Below are 17,391 nucleotides of genomic sequence, written 5' to 3'. Positions count from 1 at the left end.
GGTGCAGCCTGGCTCTCCAGAGAGCCCATTTATACAATTCAGGTGAGCCCAAGGTCCCTGCCCGAGTCCTGCCCCACAGCTCTTCCCTTGGAAAAGTGCTTTATCCCTGGCTCTCTTCAGAGAGAGTGGCAGACTATCCCTGCCACCACTTCCCTGGAGGGTTCATGCCCAGGACTGAAGGGTTGGGAAGTCCTGTCACCTGCCATGGCTGTTTGAAAGTCCCCAGGGATTTTCTCATGTTGGATGGGGACCAGCTGCCCACCTGTCTCTGGAGTGACCATGGGACAATGTGACCACTGTGTCCAGATTTGAGCTCACAAACATATTTCTTTTCCATAAAGGAGTACAACCCTGAGGAACTGCTGGTTTGGGGTAGATCATGGAGCCACTGCAGCTCACAAACTTCATGGCAGAGTGTCCGCTGCCCCAGCCTTGCTTGAGTTCACCATCTCCTGCAGCTTTTCCTTTGGGGACAGATGCCAGAACTGCTTTAATTGAGCAGAGTGAGCTCAGCAAAGCTCTATGGCCTGGTCCCAGGCTCCCTTCTGCTGTTGTGGTCCATGAACAGGAGCTGGTGCTGCTGACAGAGCCCACCCCTTCCTCATCAGGGTGCACCCATCCCATCTCCCATATGGGTTGCTCCTGAGGCCCAACTGGGAAAGCCAACAGTCCACACATAACCTGCCATGACCCTGGAGGGTGATACAGGGGCACTGCGAGGCCCTGCTGTCCCAGTTGGAAGTGAGCATGATGCAAAGGGAAGCTGCTCTCCATGGAAATGGGGCACTGGAGATGGGCCAAAATTGAAAAGTAGGTCCCACTGGACACTGGGCTGAGCACCAGGCATGGCCACAGCACTGCCACGATGGGATTTTAGGGTGCTCAGCACCCTGGAGAATTGGGACCTTTCTTAGTCACAACTTTAACGGGATAATCAGTCAGATCCATGGGTTAAATCTCCCTGGGATTTTCAGGGGGGAAATTTGCTTAGCAGGGTCTACGGTCAAATCCTTTAATTTCCTGGATTAGGAAGCCAGGACAGCTTGTCATTTGTCCTGCATGGAGAAGGCGACAGAAACCTCATTGCTTGAGACTTTTCAAACTGACTATAGGAGCACAGAGGGTTTGGGAGCCCCAGCATCCCCCTGTGCTCCCCCCAGCATCCCAATCTCTGGCTGTGGTGGGGAGCAATGCTCAGGAACACCAGCAAGGGAAATACTCATTTTTTAGCTCAGCTCTGTGTTTTCATCTTGGCTGTGCTCCTGATATTGCTTTCTGCTCTCCCCAGGGAGGAAGGGGCTTGGGGGGGGACAGGAACATGGGGGTGTTGGGGTTGTTGCTGCAGGGAAGTAGGTGGGTGGGCAGCTGGGGTGGGAGCAGCCAGAAGGAACAGAAGCCAGAAAACCCAAAAGGGGAGCTGGGAGAGGAAAAAAGCAGGCAGGCCTCTCTCACATGATGGGGAGGTAGCAGGGGGACCCAAAACCTTCCCTTTGGCTCTTCCCCATGATCAAAGCCTTGGGATACAGCACTGCCAGGACACGGCAGGGACACGGTGCAGCAGCACCCACAGACATGGCTGGGGGGTTTGGGTGGTGGGACATGGCAGTGAGGGGCTGGGACGACACAGTCAGGATCCTCCACACCCAGCCCTTGGGCCTGAACCCTCAGCAGCCTCCTTGCACTCCATGGAGGGTGAGGATGAGGATGGAGGAGAGCGAGGGGGCTGCAAGCCAGCCCCATCTGCCAGGCAGCCAAGAAGGCTGGGGGAGGATCAATCGTGCTGGGGGAGGAACAATCCTTCCCTCCCCAAGATCCCTGAGAAAAGCAACGCTGCAGCTTCTGGTCCTTGAATAAGAAGAGCAGCAGAAAGAAAAAGCAGGGGCTGGGTTTGTGTTGGTTTTGTTGGTTTTTGCTTTTTTTCCCATCTGATGAAGGGCTGCTCCACCCAAAAGGATAAGGAAGAAGCTTCCCCGTCCTCTTCCTTAGCTCATTCCCTATTCCCTGTGCTGTGCAGTCAGGGCAGGCAGGAGGTTGTTAGATTAGTGGGGGGATCTCACAGGGCTCCGGGGGCTGAAATCATCCTGCCCCACCTCCCCAGAAGGGCCGTCCCAGCGGGACAGCAGCGCCGGCCGCTCAACCCCTGCGCTAAGCCGGTAAAAGGCTTGGATTAAAGTCCAGGCAGATGATCTGGGCTGCGATGGGCTGCTGTGCGATAGGAGGAGGAGGAGAAGGAGGAAGAGGAGGAGGCAGCCTCTCCTTTGCCCCCCGCGCTCCCCCTCGCCTCCTGCCCAGCTCTCCGGGGCAGCCCCTTCCCATGGAAGCGGTGCCTGCCAGGAGTGAATCACCTCCCATCCTCCCGCCTCGCTGCCGGCCGGTGCCATCCATCCCTGCCCGCTTCCATCTGGTCTCCCTGCACAGGTGACCATGGAGCAGGCACACGGCGCTCCAGCAGCGGCACGACTCTCCCATCCCACCGGCTGTTCCGCTTCCTCCCGCATCCCAAGACCCCTTTCCTGCTTCACTCTCCGGCAAAACCATCCCTTCCAGCTGTGCTTTGCTGTGGGCCTGATATGACACAACCACATGGATCTGGGAGAGCAGCACAGCTGGACAGGACCACGGCAAATCCAACGGGCTGGGAATCTCTGCTCTGAATTGGTTATTTATTTGCAACCTGGCAAAGTTGGGAATGATTATAGGAATGTATGTCACATGCCTGGGCCATAGGGATGGGGTGGTTTAGCTCTTATTTGGCTCAACAGAGAAGGAAGGTGGTGGGAATTGCCAAGTTGGGATCAGTGGTGGTGGCTGAAGGATGGGAGGGCAATGAAAACCAAAAACCTGCCTAGCTGCTCTCCCAGAGGCTACAGAAGACCCTGCCAAAGTTTTTCCAGTTGGATTACCTTGTAAAGCATCATTCCTATGAAAGACACTCAATTTTGCAGCCTGTCCATACCTGTGGATGGATGTGCCCTGCCATCCCTGCCCTGCAGGCAGCGGGGTGGCACTTGGGGACATTCCGAGCTGGCCCTGCGCAAAGCACAGCGGCTGCTCCTGACTTTTGACACGGCCACAAAAGGGCTTAAAGCTGTAAATCCTGTCTGAGCAGGAAGTTATTAAATTGGCATCGCAGGAGGACGTAAACAGTCACGGTGCCGACATCACATCCCGCAAGAGCCGGCACTGGGTAGGGCTGCGACGCTCCAGGATGCCATCCGGGATCTGCTGATCCCTGAGTGTCCTGGCCTAGAGGTGGAAATGGGCTTACCATGAGTCAGAGGTGCCCGTGTCATCCCAGTTGACAGTGACACACCAACATGAGGAATAACAGCTGATCCTAATCCCATCCTCTGACCACTGTCAATATGCAGGAGCCTGGCACGGGCAGGAGCAGGGGAGGGAGGTGGCAGAGAAGGAGCTGGTAGGAGGGAATGCTCAGCTCCATCCGTGGCAGAGCCTGTCAGAGGCTGCCAGCCCCTGGCTTTGCTCTTCTCTGCATTGCACAGGGGCTGCTTGGGGGAGAGAGGGCAGGGAGGGACAAGAAAAGGGTGCTATGAAGGAAGAGAATCACCTCCTGCCCCAGCTGCTCTCAGCCTTTGAGCCACCCCCATCCATCCTCTCTGTGTTTTCCTCCCTGTCTCTTTGCACCCCTGAAGGAAAGGATGGAGAGACTGGGCAGGGATGGAGGCAGTGTGCTTACCCTGCATGAGACCCAGCAGGTACCAGGTGATGCTGTCGTGACCCCATCAGTCCCCCAGCTCATGGGCTGAGGTGACTCCTGCAGAGCTCCAGGCTCCAGGTGGCTTCCACAGCCTCAGGGAAACAGGTAGAACTTCTCCAAGGGACCACAGTCAGAGGAACCCTCCCTGGACCCAGAGCTGCCCAAAGAGGGGCTGGTGGGAGACCCTGACCCGCTTGGGCATCAGCTCAGCCCTATCCTTGAATCTGTGACCTGTTCTTGCTTTGGTCATCCCTGCCATCCCGACCTGAGGAAGGGGACACACAACCCTTTTGGGGCCACAACACTCCCCTTAACCCCCACCCCCCTCCTCCTCCTCCCTTTCCATCTAAAGCCCCTTGGGCAGCACGAGGCAGGATTAGGGCGAGACTAATGCGGGAACCCCGCAGACAGACCCCTCAGGCACCCAAAAAGCAGCAGAAACCTGCAATCAAAGGCAGTGCAGCACAATGGCAGAGCTGCAGGCACAGGCCTGGCAGAGCATTAAGCAGCATTACGGTGGCTCGAGCCGCCGGTGGGGACATTACCGCGACTCACAATGTTTGGGATCACAACTGCAGCATCTTTTCTTTTCTGTGGGTTTTGCCTGGGCTGCGTTTCTATTTTTCTGAAGAAAATACCTGCTTGGCTCAAACAACCTCCTGCACTTTGCTGCTCAGCTCTCCGGGGCTTTTCCTGCCTCCCCGCTCCCTGTCGTACGTCAAACGCGGCCGGATGCTTCGCCCTCACTGCAGCATCCTCGAGGAGCATCCATGCTGAGTCCAAACACTTCCCTTTACCCCCCCCTCACTGCCAGGTTGTCTTTATTTGCTTCCTTCTTCTATTTTTCTCCAGCTTCCCTTTCTGAAGTTGAATGACACTGTGGTAATTTGTAGCCCGACTCCTCCTGAGACTGTCGAGCTTTAATTATATTTTTCCCATGGTTGGTGAATGGCTCGGCTATAATTACGCCAGGAAGAGCATTACTTAGGACTAACCTGAGAACAGCCTCCCCCCCACAGGGTGCCAGGGCACTGGCTGCTCCCAGGAGCTCTTACTTAAAGTTCTGAACAAGGGGTCCCATGAAGCCAGTGCTGGAGAGGAGCGGAGTGTTGTCACATGCCACCCATCTGGGACTCATCTCCAGCACTGCTGATGGCCCTTCCTCTCATAAGCAGTCCAGCCACTAATTACAACACCTTGAACTGTGGTAGCACAAGGAAACCCTGGAGAGAATTTGGGTCTGTCTGCTTTGCATTAGAACTACCATCATCACCTGTGCAGTGTGGAGTGTGGTCCTGAGCTCGCCCGGACACTCCACGTGCATCCATCACCTACAGCAGGAGGCTGTGCTGAAAGCCAAGGGTGGGATGAGCTTTCTGGCCCACCTTTCTTGCCTGGATATTATATTTTAGTGGACCATGACACACCAGTGCCTACAGACAATTTGCCGTAGGTATCAATGTGAGCATTAATGAGATGGGAGTCGGTGCCTCCAGTGCATCTTTCATCCTTCCAGGGTGGCAGCAGAAGAGTGGTGGCTCTTGGTTGATATGAGAGGGAATGAAGGATCTCATAGCACTTAAAGGACACCCTGCACCTTTATTTTAAACAGGCTGAAAAAGGGTTCCCTCCTTGGCTACCTCCAAAAACTGATCATGGAATCCCAGAATGGTTTGGGTTGGAAGGGACATTAAAGCTCATCTTGTTCCAGCCCCTGCCATGGGCAGGGACACCTTCCACTAGACCAGGTTGCTCCAAGCCCCATCCAACCTGGCCTTGGACACTTCCAGGGACAGGGCAACACGTCCAGGGATGAGGCAGCTGTTATCAACAGGAGTTTCTCAGCCCTCATTCATATCCCTTTTTGCCCGCTCACTTTACACAAATGATTTCGGTGAATGGGAATGATAAGAGGGAATAAAGTGTTTCTCATTTTAATTGCATGAGAGAAAATTTAGGAGAATCATCTCCCAAATCTAAAAAACTATTCTTTAAATGAGCTTATTTTTCTGTGTCACAGAAATCATTGTACTCCATTCTGACTAAAACAACTTTAGGAACCCAATTTACTTGTCTCCAGTACACTGTGTTTTTAGCCTACTTTCCTCAGGAAATGGGGCTTTACTTCTGTGATTGTGCTGTTTATATATCTATATGCCATCACTCCCACACTAATAACTTTTGAACGTGTTGGCCAATTCCAACCAAATCTGACAGAGCGGCAGAGTTTTCAAAAATACTGAATTCTTACAAATTTAATGAAATACGTGGGTGGGCACATATTTTCCCCCACCAAGGGAAAGGCTGCAGAGTGAACTCAGCCATATCATTAGACAGAAAAGAATACACACACACACACACACATGCACAGACACACACCAGTGCTATATAAAATCCCCAGGTGCTGGTAAGTCACTCGTGTTGGTCTTAGAGGGGGGATGTTGCACACCTGGTTCCTAAAGCCACCAAAATGAGCACCAGGATTCCTCCACCAAGGCACCCACTGCCTGTTTTGTGCCTTTCTTGTTATTCAGACGGTGGAATTTGGTGTGGGCACTGCAGGGGAGTGTTCCTTCATTAGGAAGCTTTAAAATTAATCGGACTAACTAGATGAAAGCCTTTCTAGCTGGATCTGGGTATGTAAAACCTTGCTCTCTTCTGATTCTGCAGGCTCAGAGACTCTCGGCCAAAACCCTTGCAAAGTGGGAGAACTCGAGCTGCAGGATTGAAGGGTTCAGACAAAGCAGTTTAAGTTAACAGAGCAGATATTTAGATTGGATATTAGGAAGAAATTATTCCCTGTGACAACGGTGCGGCCCTGGCACAGGTTGCCCAGAGAAGCTGGGGCTGTCCCATCCCTGGAAGTGTCCAAGGCCAGGCTGGACGGGGCTGGGAGCGACCTGGTCTAGTGGAAGGTGTCCCTGCCCATGGCAGGGGGTGGAACGAGATGGGCTTTATGGTCCCTTCCAACCCAAACCATTCCCTGATTCTGTGATGATTCTTTGACTGTGATTTTATGATTCTGTGATTCTATGACCTCAGCGTAGAAGCAGGGAGAGCTGCTTTATCATAGAATCATAAAATTCATACAAACACAGAATGGTTTGGGTTAAAAGGGACCATAAAGCCCACCTCGTTCCAGCCCCCTGCCATGGGCAGGGACACTTTGCACTAGACCAGGTCACTCCAAGCCACGTCCAGCCTGGCCTTGGACGCTTCTAGGGTTGAGCCTGTACATCCACCTAATCCATCTGCCCTCTGTTTCCAGCAAAGCCTAAATCCCACAGTCCTGCCCAGCTCTAGCCAGATACTTTGGCTCTTCATTGACAGACACTGGGGCCTCAGCACAGGCCATTAACAGAGGCAGCAAACATTCCCAGGATGGTGTCATGCCCGTTGGTAACTCAGGGCTAATGCACAGAGTCACGTTGGAGTGTCTCTGTCCCCAGCTCTTGCAGTCGGAGCTGGGCAGTGCAGGGGATCAATAAAGGGCTTTTCAACACACCAGCAGCCCTCGTGCACCGCAGGCGGCGGCTGGGCCATGGCAAGAGCCAAGCCTTGCATTCCCAGCACTTGCTTCCTTCCATGTGTCCAGTCAAGGGCAGACTAGCCAGGAGGAGGGAGCTGGGATGCAGGATGGAGGTGTCGGATTGCTCACAGAGCATTTTCTGGCAGGACCAGCTTTGGTCTCTGGTGGAATATATTCAAGCCACTGCATCCCAGGTATTTATTTCTTTGCATCTTCACTGGTGACTGAAGGGGTCAAATCTCACAAATCCCACAGCTTTTCCCCTCCTCCATGCACACATGTGACCACAGGCTGCATCCTCCCTCCAGCTCTCCATCCTCCATCCTCCCTGCTGCTTTCCAGCACAGCTCAGGTCCACAGCACCCCAGTCAGTGCAGGAGAGGGAAGTATTTGCATCAGGCATTCCTGTCTGACTTGATTTTTTTTTTCTTCTTTCCCATAATCAGAAGTGGAATATTATATGCCAAGAGCTTATTAAGCATTTCCAGCATGGAAGGGGGAAGGGTCACATCTCTTCCAATCCCACATTCATGATGTTCCAGGACCATTACCACCCAGAGATGGAGGATGCTCAGGTCCTCAGACCCAGCATCCCACAGCAGATTAGAGCTCCTCATTTCCAGGATTCATCCCACAGCAGACTAGAGCTCCACATTTCCAGGATTCAGGCCTTTTGAGGCATTCACATCCCCAGATCACAGGGAAAGATCTAGTCTTTCTGCTGCTCTGCTTTCCTACCTGGCATTCTAGTAGGATTTTTAGTTTTATTCTAAAGCTTTGACATCAATTTGGTACAACATCAGCTCAAAAACATCATCAAGCCCAAAAAGGTTCCCAAAGCAGGCCTGGGAGTCTCATTCATATTGCAGATAAGCCATCAGCAGGCAGGCTGATAAGGATTTCAAGTGTGACTCTGCATACAAATATACCAGACTCAACAATTAATCCTGCACAGGAGACTGAGGAGGTACCTGGGTTTTTCCCCTAACCCCAGCCCTTTTTCCCAGCCTGGTTGCTATATATAGCTCTTGCTCAAAAACAGAAAGGAATGACATGCTCTAATAAACCATCCCAAAAAGGGATACAAAGAGCCCTGAATTCTCCAGAGGAGCTTTTCCTCCTCAGCTCACCTCCAGTCTGGGAACTGCTGCAAAGCCACAAAGCTCCAGGTGCCTTTTGGGAGCCAGCTAGGAGGTGCTTGAGCTGGCCCTGCTTTGAGCTGGGGACCCTATTTCAATCTAAATTAGACACGACTCCTTTCCCCCTTCCCTCCTGCTGATTTTTAGCCAGATCAGGTCCCAGCTCTGGATCCCTGAGCAGTTCCATGCTGACTGCAGTCTGCACAGGGAGAAGGAGGATTATTTGGGCACCCAGATCTGCTGTTTTCCAGCAGAGCCTCAGGCAGGGCAAACCCTCCCCAGGCATCAGCTGCAGCCAGAGATTTGACTGTTTTTCCTCTCAAAAACCCTCTTGGGAATGGAGATAGCTGGGAATCCTCCCAGCACAGGCCAACCCTGGGATGGTTCCTCCTGGCTGTAAGTCAGACAGAGGATATGAGCAAACAGCATTTCAGGAGTCTGCTAAGGGCATAATCCTGCTTCTCCAGAGGGATAGGGAAAAACAGGGTGGATAACCCAGTACCCCCTAAGTGACAGCTCTCAGCCTGTGAGCCCCACACATGCAGTCCCATCACGGTGTCACCACCCCTGCCCCAGCTGCACCTGGGTGGCCCTGCAAGGCCTCACCGGCTCCTTTGGGAAGCTTGTGCATCCGCAGCCCGCTTGGAATTAGCAGAGGGACAATTCAGCTTGGATCCACCCCATTATGAACACCATCCATGAGGTTTGGGCACGCCCAAGGGTGCTGCCTGCTCCCACTTTGGGGTCCAGACAGCACCAACAGCTGCTGTGCCTGCACATGCCCTCCACAACTTGCCTCCAGCAGCATCCCTAAAACACTGCCCTGAGCACTTATCCCACTTATCCCAGCAAAGCCACTGGGGTGGCACCCCAGCTGAGATGCCACGTGGGGAGGGACAGAGATGCCCTTACCTGGACGCCGCGATCTCCGCTTTCTGCTTGGCGATGGTGGCCGCCCGCTCGGCCGCCTCCACGGCCCGATCCACCTTCTCACGGATCTTGCTGGCCCGCAGCGGGATGAGGTTCTTCCTCTTGCCGCTGACCAGGATGTTCTGCTTGTACTTGCCCTCCTCCTTGGTGCCGTCAGGGAAGGTCATGCAGCCGTAGCCGTGGCGCTTGTTGTTGGCCCACTCCCCCTCGTACTTGAGCCCGTCCGAGCGCTGGCTCACCCCGAAGCCCGACCGCTTGTCGTTCTTCCACTCGCCCACGTAGATCTCGGTGGTGGTGGCGTCGATGTCGTCTTCAATGACAGAGAGCTCGGCCTCGCCCTCGCCCAGGCTGATGGTGGAGTTGATGTCGCTGGCGGTGGAGCTGACCGTGCTCATCCCGGCTTCGCTCCGGAACGAGCTCTGCTTGCTCCGCTGGCTGGCCAAGGAGCTCTTGGACTCGGACTTGCGGAGCTTGAGCCCGCTCAGCAGCGACCGCCGGAAGATGCCCTTCTTCTTGCTCTTGAGGATCTCGGCGTCGCTGTGGGCCATGAGGACGAAGCCCCCCCGGGACACGGCCGGGCTGCCGGCCACGGCCGGCGAGGCGTCGGGGTGCAGCGCCGTGCCGTTGGTGTGCTCGCTGCGCAGGGAGTTGATGGACGTCCTCAGGGGTGACCTGATAACCGCGGCCATGCCGTAGGGAACGCTCTGCCGGACGCCGTAACCCTGGCGCATCCCTCCGACCCACTGGCCCTGGTATGTCCCTGGGGAGAGGAGACAAAAAGCAAAGAGGGGGTTCATGGCATGGCTGCCTGTGGTCAGCTAATGGCATCAAACTCCTCCGCGAGCCCTTTACTAGTGGGAGCAGCCAAGGGCAGCTCTGGATCCCAGTCCCATCTCCGTGACAAGGATTGTAACGTCATGTTGTAGGAGGAAATCCATGGTTGGATTGCAGGCCTGCACTCCACCTGCAGCATAGGAATATTAGAAACCAGCCAAGGCATTGAGGAACTGTCCCTTGGATCAATCCCTAATGCAAAAGAAAAGGGAGTAGGGAGATGGGAAGGGGGAATTGTTATCCAGGAGCAGATTCCAATCCCATCCATGCTGCCGACAGTGATCAATGCTATATCACATTGGATGGGTGGCATATAACAATACATTTATTTATACACATAGTGCCTTCTTCCGGTGTGTTGAGGAAGGAAGCAGCTCTATAGAGACAAAGGCCTCATGGGGAGAGATCCATTTGGTTATTCCCCTCAGAAATGGGCCCGTTTGAGCTCCTACATTTGTCTGGGCAGTTACTGGAGTTGCTTAACTGGTCATTAGTGGGATGAAACACACACAGGACTCCACCACAGCACTGGGAATGGAGGGACAAGGAACCCATCCAGTCCGAGAAGCACAACTGGAGCACATCATCCACCCTGTGCACTGAAATGGGGGTGGGTGGTAATCTGCTCGGGGTGCATAATCCCATCTTCTCCTGGAGCTTGGTGACTGGCACAATTCCAGGCGTTATCCCAGCCGGTTGAACTGCAGGGCTTGTTTTTATTCTTAGGTCGGCTTAATCTTTTCTGGACCAGCTCAAGACACAGTGATTCACTGCTCGCCTAAGCCCTTTTGGGGCAGACTGACGAGCCCAAGGATGGCTCCTTGCCAGGCACTGGTGATGCTGGGATGCTGTGGCTGGTCCCAGCCCCCGGCTGCAAAGGGCTGGGATGGGCACAGGCAGCACCTCGGAGCACTGGGACCTCCCTTTGTGCCAGCCCCGCTCCCACACGCCAAGGCAGTCTTAAAATAGACCTGCTGAAATAGTGAACTCTGCATGAATCCAGCCAATCCTACCCCCAGGACTCCCTTAGGAATTTTCACACCCGGTTCTGGGGCTCAGCAGTAGCTCTGGAGATAGGTCTGGGCTGGAGTGGCTCATGCTGAGCACAGGAACTGCTTCTTGAGAGTGTGAAACCAGCACCAGGCCACATTTTGGGGTGCATTTTGGGGTGCATCAGCTGTCTTTTATCTGCTAGTGCTTTGCACAAATTCTGCAGGACTTGGGCATCCTTCCTGGTGCTCCAGTGCAACATCCCAAGGTGCTACATTGTCTGGGTGACAGCTTTGTGCAACCCCAAAAAACACCAGCCCCAAACTGAGGGATCCCACAAAGACTGCCTTGGAGAAGGGACGTGGAGAGGCAGGGGCAGGTGGGCAGGATTTACTGAGGGTTTATAGGATTAGCACTGGGGAGGGAGCAGAGCACAGGGATTAGGGCAGGCACTGGCAGGGCAGGGCGAGGTGGTGGCAGGAAGAAGGATGGGGGACAACCAGCAAGATGGCTGGAAAACAGCTCAGAGGAGACATCAGACATGTCCTGTGGTTGGGTTGGAGCTGTGAGCCTGGCTTGTCCCACTGCAGTCCACCTTGGTGTCCACAAGAACAGGGAACAGCTGGTGCCATACCCCCATGGCTCGCCCCATGCCCAGTGGCAGCCTGGAATGGTGGCTGTGGCAGGAGAGAGCCCACCAAGCTGTCCATGCATTCCCCAGGGACCTGGCACCATCTCACTGCCCTTTCTGGCTCCATCCCAGAGCATCTTGGCAGGACAACCTGCTGGGGTGATGGGCAGCAACTGGGTGAGAGAAATTACCCTCAACACTCCGAGTACTCTGCAAAGGAGCTTCCAAGATGGCTTGGGATGTTCTCACACTGTGCTCAGCCTCCTGTTTCCCCTGGAGATGGATTCAATGCATTTCAAGGAAAAATGCCAGTATGGGGAAGGGGAAAGGGAGAAAAGGTCCTGAATGGGATTCATCAGAGCCTGTCCTGCCCAAGTCTTCCCTTTCCCTTGGTTGAATCCCTGGACTTGATCCCTGTCTCCAGGCACGTCTCTTGACCTCCTCATCTCCTGGCAAATCTGCAGCTGGAAAAAACTCCCTGGATTAAGCTGAAGCACCATAAAGCAAGCACAGCCCTGTGCTGGAAAGCTGAGGGACAGGCAAAGAGCAGAACAAGGTGCTCCAGGATGGATCGTGACAGCGTGGCCCGGCCAGAGCAGAGGCACAAATTGGTCCCAGCAGGTTCCAGTTGCAGCCTGTGCATGTCCCCAGTCAGGCTGAGGAGCCCAGGAAGCTCATCCCTGTGTGCCCTTAAAATGTACTGCTGGAATTGCATGGCTGCCAGGAGCAGGCTCTGCATCTCCTCAGCAAGGCTGATTTTTCCAAGCAGAGGATGCAAGGAGCCATCCCATCCAGCCAGTCCATCCTGATTCTCCCCTCACCACCATGGAGCAACTCCCAGCAGAGAGCAAAATCTGAAACCTAACTGTTTTTATGGATGTAATTGCTTTCCTTGCTGCTTCCCTGTTGGAGGCAGCATACAGAATATCTCCAGGGATTGTCTCAGAGGGCCACCAAGACATCTGGGCACCTCCATGGCCACAAGCAGATCAAAGAGCTTCCTTCAGGGAGCTGAGTTAATCCGTCCTTCCTTACCCAACAGTACTACTTCCTTCCTCTGACTTCATTCTGTTTTAAACCCCTAAATATCCCAGGATTTGGCCGTGGATGTCGGGAGGTTTCAGAGCCATCTGATCTACATTGCTAAGCGCTGCCACCTCCTCCCCTTGCCCTGCTCAGCTTAACCTCTGCTCCCAACATTTGCAGATACTGCACAAGGTTTAATCTCACAAGGAGCTGGGAGACTCTTTCTCCCTGCAGAGGAAACAGGATTTTATGATTTTCCACTTCACATGCCAGGATGGACTGGCTATAGCTATCCCAAGTTTCAGAGCTCAGGAGTTGAAAAGGGAGTGTGCAGTGGGAAGGTGGCACAGTGGGGACCACAGGATGGGGCTGGGAGTGATAGAATGAGTCAGGGAACATGCCTCCATTGGGATGGGAAGCAGGGAGAGAGCCAAGGCAATCCTGGCCACAAGCTGATTGTATTGCCCAAGCCAGGAAAGAGGAAAAGCCATCATGATGGAGAATTGCTGGGGAGGAAAAGGTCCCAAACTCTTCCCTCAGCCATGCAGGTCACTCTTATGAATGCCTCTAAGATACCACAAATACCCATCCCAATTCTGCATGGCCCTTCTGCACTGAGGAAGAAGGACAAAGAGCAGCCAAGAAAGTCTTGAAAAGGAAAGAAAATCATCACAGAATCATGGAACTATTTGTGTTGGAAAGGACCCTAAAGCTCATCTCTTTCCAACCCCTGCCATGGGCAGGCACACCTTCCACTAGATCAGGTTGCTCTAAGCCCCATCCAACCTGGCCTTGGACACTTCCAGGGATGGGGCAGCCACAAAATCCTCCTGAGCTCAGTGATTCATGACTTACTAGGGCAATACAACCGAAGCAGCTGCCATGTCTGAATTGTAGCTCTTTCCTGACCATCAATATTTGCAAAACACTTCCCAAAGCATTAGTTGCATGAGATTAATGGAGTGATTGCACTGAGAAAATGCAGCATCCATTAGGTGGCCAGGGCAGCATCTGTGGGTTTAAGTCACAGACAAGAGCAGATAGGAGAGTACTGGGCAGCCACCCCCACAATCCTGCTGAAAAGAGGGTCAGATCCTGCCCTGGGAATGGGATTTTTGCAGTAAAATCAGAGCACGAGAGAATAAGCAGGTTGTGATCTTGCTCACCACTCTTCCCACCCCAGGGAAGATTCCAAATCACCCTGGTGTCACCACTCCAGTGGGATTTGGCCAAGATAAAGGTGATGCCAAGAAGGATGAGGAAGAGGCCACGTCCATGCCAAAAAGAGCTAAGGAGAGGGCACAACCTGAGGTTAGGAGGAAATAACTGGAGTCATCCCAAAAGATGGATTGGAGAGAATATTCCTTCTTCAGAAATAACATATGAAGCATAAGAAAAGGAACAGGTTCATGGGAAAGACAGGAAAAGTTGGGATGGGATGGAAACATGGAGACAAGAAATGGACAATGCTGTTGGCCCCGTTCACTTGTATTCCTAAGCCTGAGTTTGGGTTTTTTTTGGCTCACTCCCCTTGGAGCAAGGCTGGCTTGTTTCCAGACCGCTTTTAAAACTCCTGCAGGAATTTCCATTGCCTTGAGGACAGTGCAGAGCCCCATCCTTGGCTGGAAGCACCCAGGCTGAAAGCAGAAAGCAGGAAGTCACTGGCCTCCAAAGCATCATTCTTGATTCCCCAGCAGAAGATTGTATGTTTTGAGCAATGACAAGCAGCAGCACTTCCTCAGCATTTGGATAAAATCCATTCTGGGAAGAGAGCAGAGAGTCTGCAGGGCAGCTCCTGTTGTCCCCATCATGCCAAAATCCCTGAAATCAGGGCTGGCCCAGTTTGCACCTTTCAGATATGGGGAGAGGAGCAGGACTCTGCTCAAAGCCAACAGTGAAATCCTGAGTGCAACCTCTGCGCCTCCACATTCCCTGCTGGAAACAGGGATAAGGCAGCGGCACTCCAGCAATTCAGCTGGGTCTGGGAACACTAATTACCTCCTATTTTCAAAGTGCTCTGGGAGGATCAGAGATGTCACAGGTACCAGGAAGAATGACGTGATTCCATTCATTTCCTTGGCTTTGCCAAACAGATTTTGGGGATTTTCCTGGGGAGTAGAGGACCAATCCCCATCTCCAGTTCATCCCCCTGGGTACAGGCACTGTGGCCGGGATCATGTGGGTCCAGGGTCATGGAGGGAACTGAGCTGCTCACTCTTCCAGACAAGGTCTGTCTAGACCACAGCTGGGAAGAGGCCACCAAGCCATGGCTCACCCTTGGCCCACGGAGCACCCGGGGCCGGAACCTCGGGCACGAGGAAGAGTCACTTCACTGATGCCATTTGTCTCCATTCCAGGTGCCTTTTGCACCTGAGAATGATGGAGAGACCTGAAACACCTGGAAAATGCCCCTTCTGGCACTGCAGCCTTTCTGGCTGCACTCAGCAGGTGCCAGTGAGCAATGCCAGAAGGTGGGAAGCACTCAGCTTTGCTGCTTGCTGCCCCAAACTGAGGGGCTGTCTGGACTCCAAGTCCTCTCCTGCTTAGAGAAACATGGCAAAGACCAACAGTGATGCCCAGGGAAATTCTGCTTCCACAAAAATAAGCAGCCCCAGGGGCTCCCTTAGGGCAGGCCACAGGAATAGCTGGATTTTGAATGTTATGGGGGGAAGCCCAAAGGGAGGATGATGGGCTGCTCATGCACGTGGGGCTTCGCTTGGCACAAGGTGGGATCATGCACTTGGATATAAACTCAGCCCAACTTCCTTATGGTGTTAGAAAGAGAAAAAAACCCAGGATTTTTGGGGTTGGAATGACTGTGTTTTCTTTCCACCCTCTCCCCACACCCAAGATTTGGCATTTTGTAGGTTGCTGAGCCCTCTGGCCCCACTCCAGGAACACCATTAAGTAGAAGCTTTACGGACTGAAGGCTGTTCCCAGGCTTTTCCCAAACCAAGATAGCTGGTTCCATGTCCTGCATGACGAAGCCTTTGGCAAACACACGGAGTAGAGCGCGTGGGGAGGTTTGCACAGACCTGCCCTGCCTCCAGTTTCTCGTGTGGAGACATTCCAGCAGCAATTCAGGATGTTGTAAAGCACTTTGAGGCCGAAGGACACACACATGTTATTATCACAACATGACCTCAGAAAGAGTCAAATGTTTAGAAAATACTCCCTATCCATCGCTAACACTGAGTTAAACAAACAAACACAACCCACCATCGTGGGTCAATACCTTGTGTATTTCCAGGTTAACTGGAACAATAATAAAATAACCGGTGACTTGGGAGCAGCTCCCCAGGCTTGGAACATGGGAGCAGCAGGATCCAAAGGACAGCTTTTCTGTCCCATCCTTGAGGTACAGCCAGATCCTCCTGGTGTGGTGACTGTGTTGGGCAAGAGCAGCAATCCAAACCTCCCAGCTCACTTTCCCCGCTCAGCAAAATCCAGGAAGGAGGTCCGAGAGGTCCAGAGTGCCCATCCACTTTTCCAAACCAAGTCAAAGTAACTGGGTTTTACAAATTGCTAGTTTATCTTGCAACAGATCCTTCCTGGTATGCTCAGCCCCCCTCTTATCTCCGACCTCTGCAGCATATTAATTAAAGATGTCCGATGGCAATAATTAGGCCGGGCTCTTGAATTCCGACTAAAAGAGTGAGTTTTACAGATATCCCTTTCCAGCTACTCGATATCAGAAAGGCCCAGGAGGATTCACACACAGATCAAGTTTCACACCTCAAAAACACCTATGCAAGAGAGATCTATGGGAGAAAAGAGAGGACTGGAGGATGTTCACTTAGCCTCAGTCCTGGTGGTGTGTGATGGGGATATCCTCACTGGCCACCCCGGCTGATGTGCAACAGCCAGGGGGATCACTGGGAAAAATGTGCCCCCCAAATGTTCTACCTTACTGTATGGGTCCTCCCAAGGATAGGATCATAGAATCCCAGAATGGTTTGGGTTGGAAGGGAGCTTAAAGATCATTCAGTTCCATCCCCTGCCATGGGCAGGGACACCTTCCACTAGCCCAGGTTGCTCCAAGCCCCGTCCAACCTGGCCCTGAACACTTCCAGGGATGGGGCAGCCACAGCTTCTCTGGGCAACCTGTGCCAGGGCCTCACCCCTCACAGGGAAGAATTCCTTCCCAACATCCGATCTAACCCTGCCATGGCAGTGGGAAGCCATTCCCCCTTGTCCTGCCCCTCCAGGCCCTTGTCCAAAGTCCCTCTCCAGCTCTCTTGGAGCCCCTTTAGGCACTGGAAGGGGCTCTAAGGTCTCCCTAGTGGAGCCTTTTCTTCTCCAGGTGAACACCCCCAGCTCTCCCAGCCTATCTCCATGGAAGAGGGGCTCAGCCCTCAGAGCATCTCTGTGGCCTTCTCTGGATTTGCTCCAGCAGCTCCATATCCTTTTTACATTGGGGACCTCAGAGCTGGAGGCAGCACTGCAGGTGGGGTCTCACCAGAGCAGAGCAGAGAGGGAGAATCCCCTTCCTTGGCCCACTGGTCACTGTGTGGACATGGGGATGTTCTCTGCCACGACACCCCAGGAGCCACCCTTCCTGCCCTATCCCTCCTGGCAGCAGGACAAGGTG

The 17,391-nt window shown here is 53.3% G+C and overlaps 1 protein-coding gene across 1 annotated transcript in view; it reads right to left on the bottom strand.

The window, feature by feature from the left end:
• JPH3 (junctophilin 3) overlaps positions 1 to 17,391 on the bottom strand; it is a 55,130-nt gene that overhangs the window by 28,691 nt on the left and 9,048 nt on the right. The window contains exon 2 of the mRNA XM_064671003.1: positions 9,302 to 10,079. Coding sequence (XP_064527073.1) covers positions 9,302 to 10,079 — 778 coding nt within the window. The remainder of the gene's footprint in view (positions 1 to 9,301; positions 10,080 to 17,391) is intronic.

The sequence above is a fragment of the Pseudopipra pipra genome, chromosome 14, assembly GCF_036250125.1.
Source record: "Pseudopipra pipra isolate bDixPip1 chromosome 14, bDixPip1.hap1, whole genome shotgun sequence".
In the NCBI taxonomy this organism is placed as follows: domain Eukaryota; kingdom Metazoa; phylum Chordata; class Aves; order Passeriformes; family Pipridae; genus Pseudopipra; species Pseudopipra pipra.
This window is presented reverse-complemented; position numbering and strand designations above follow the sequence as displayed.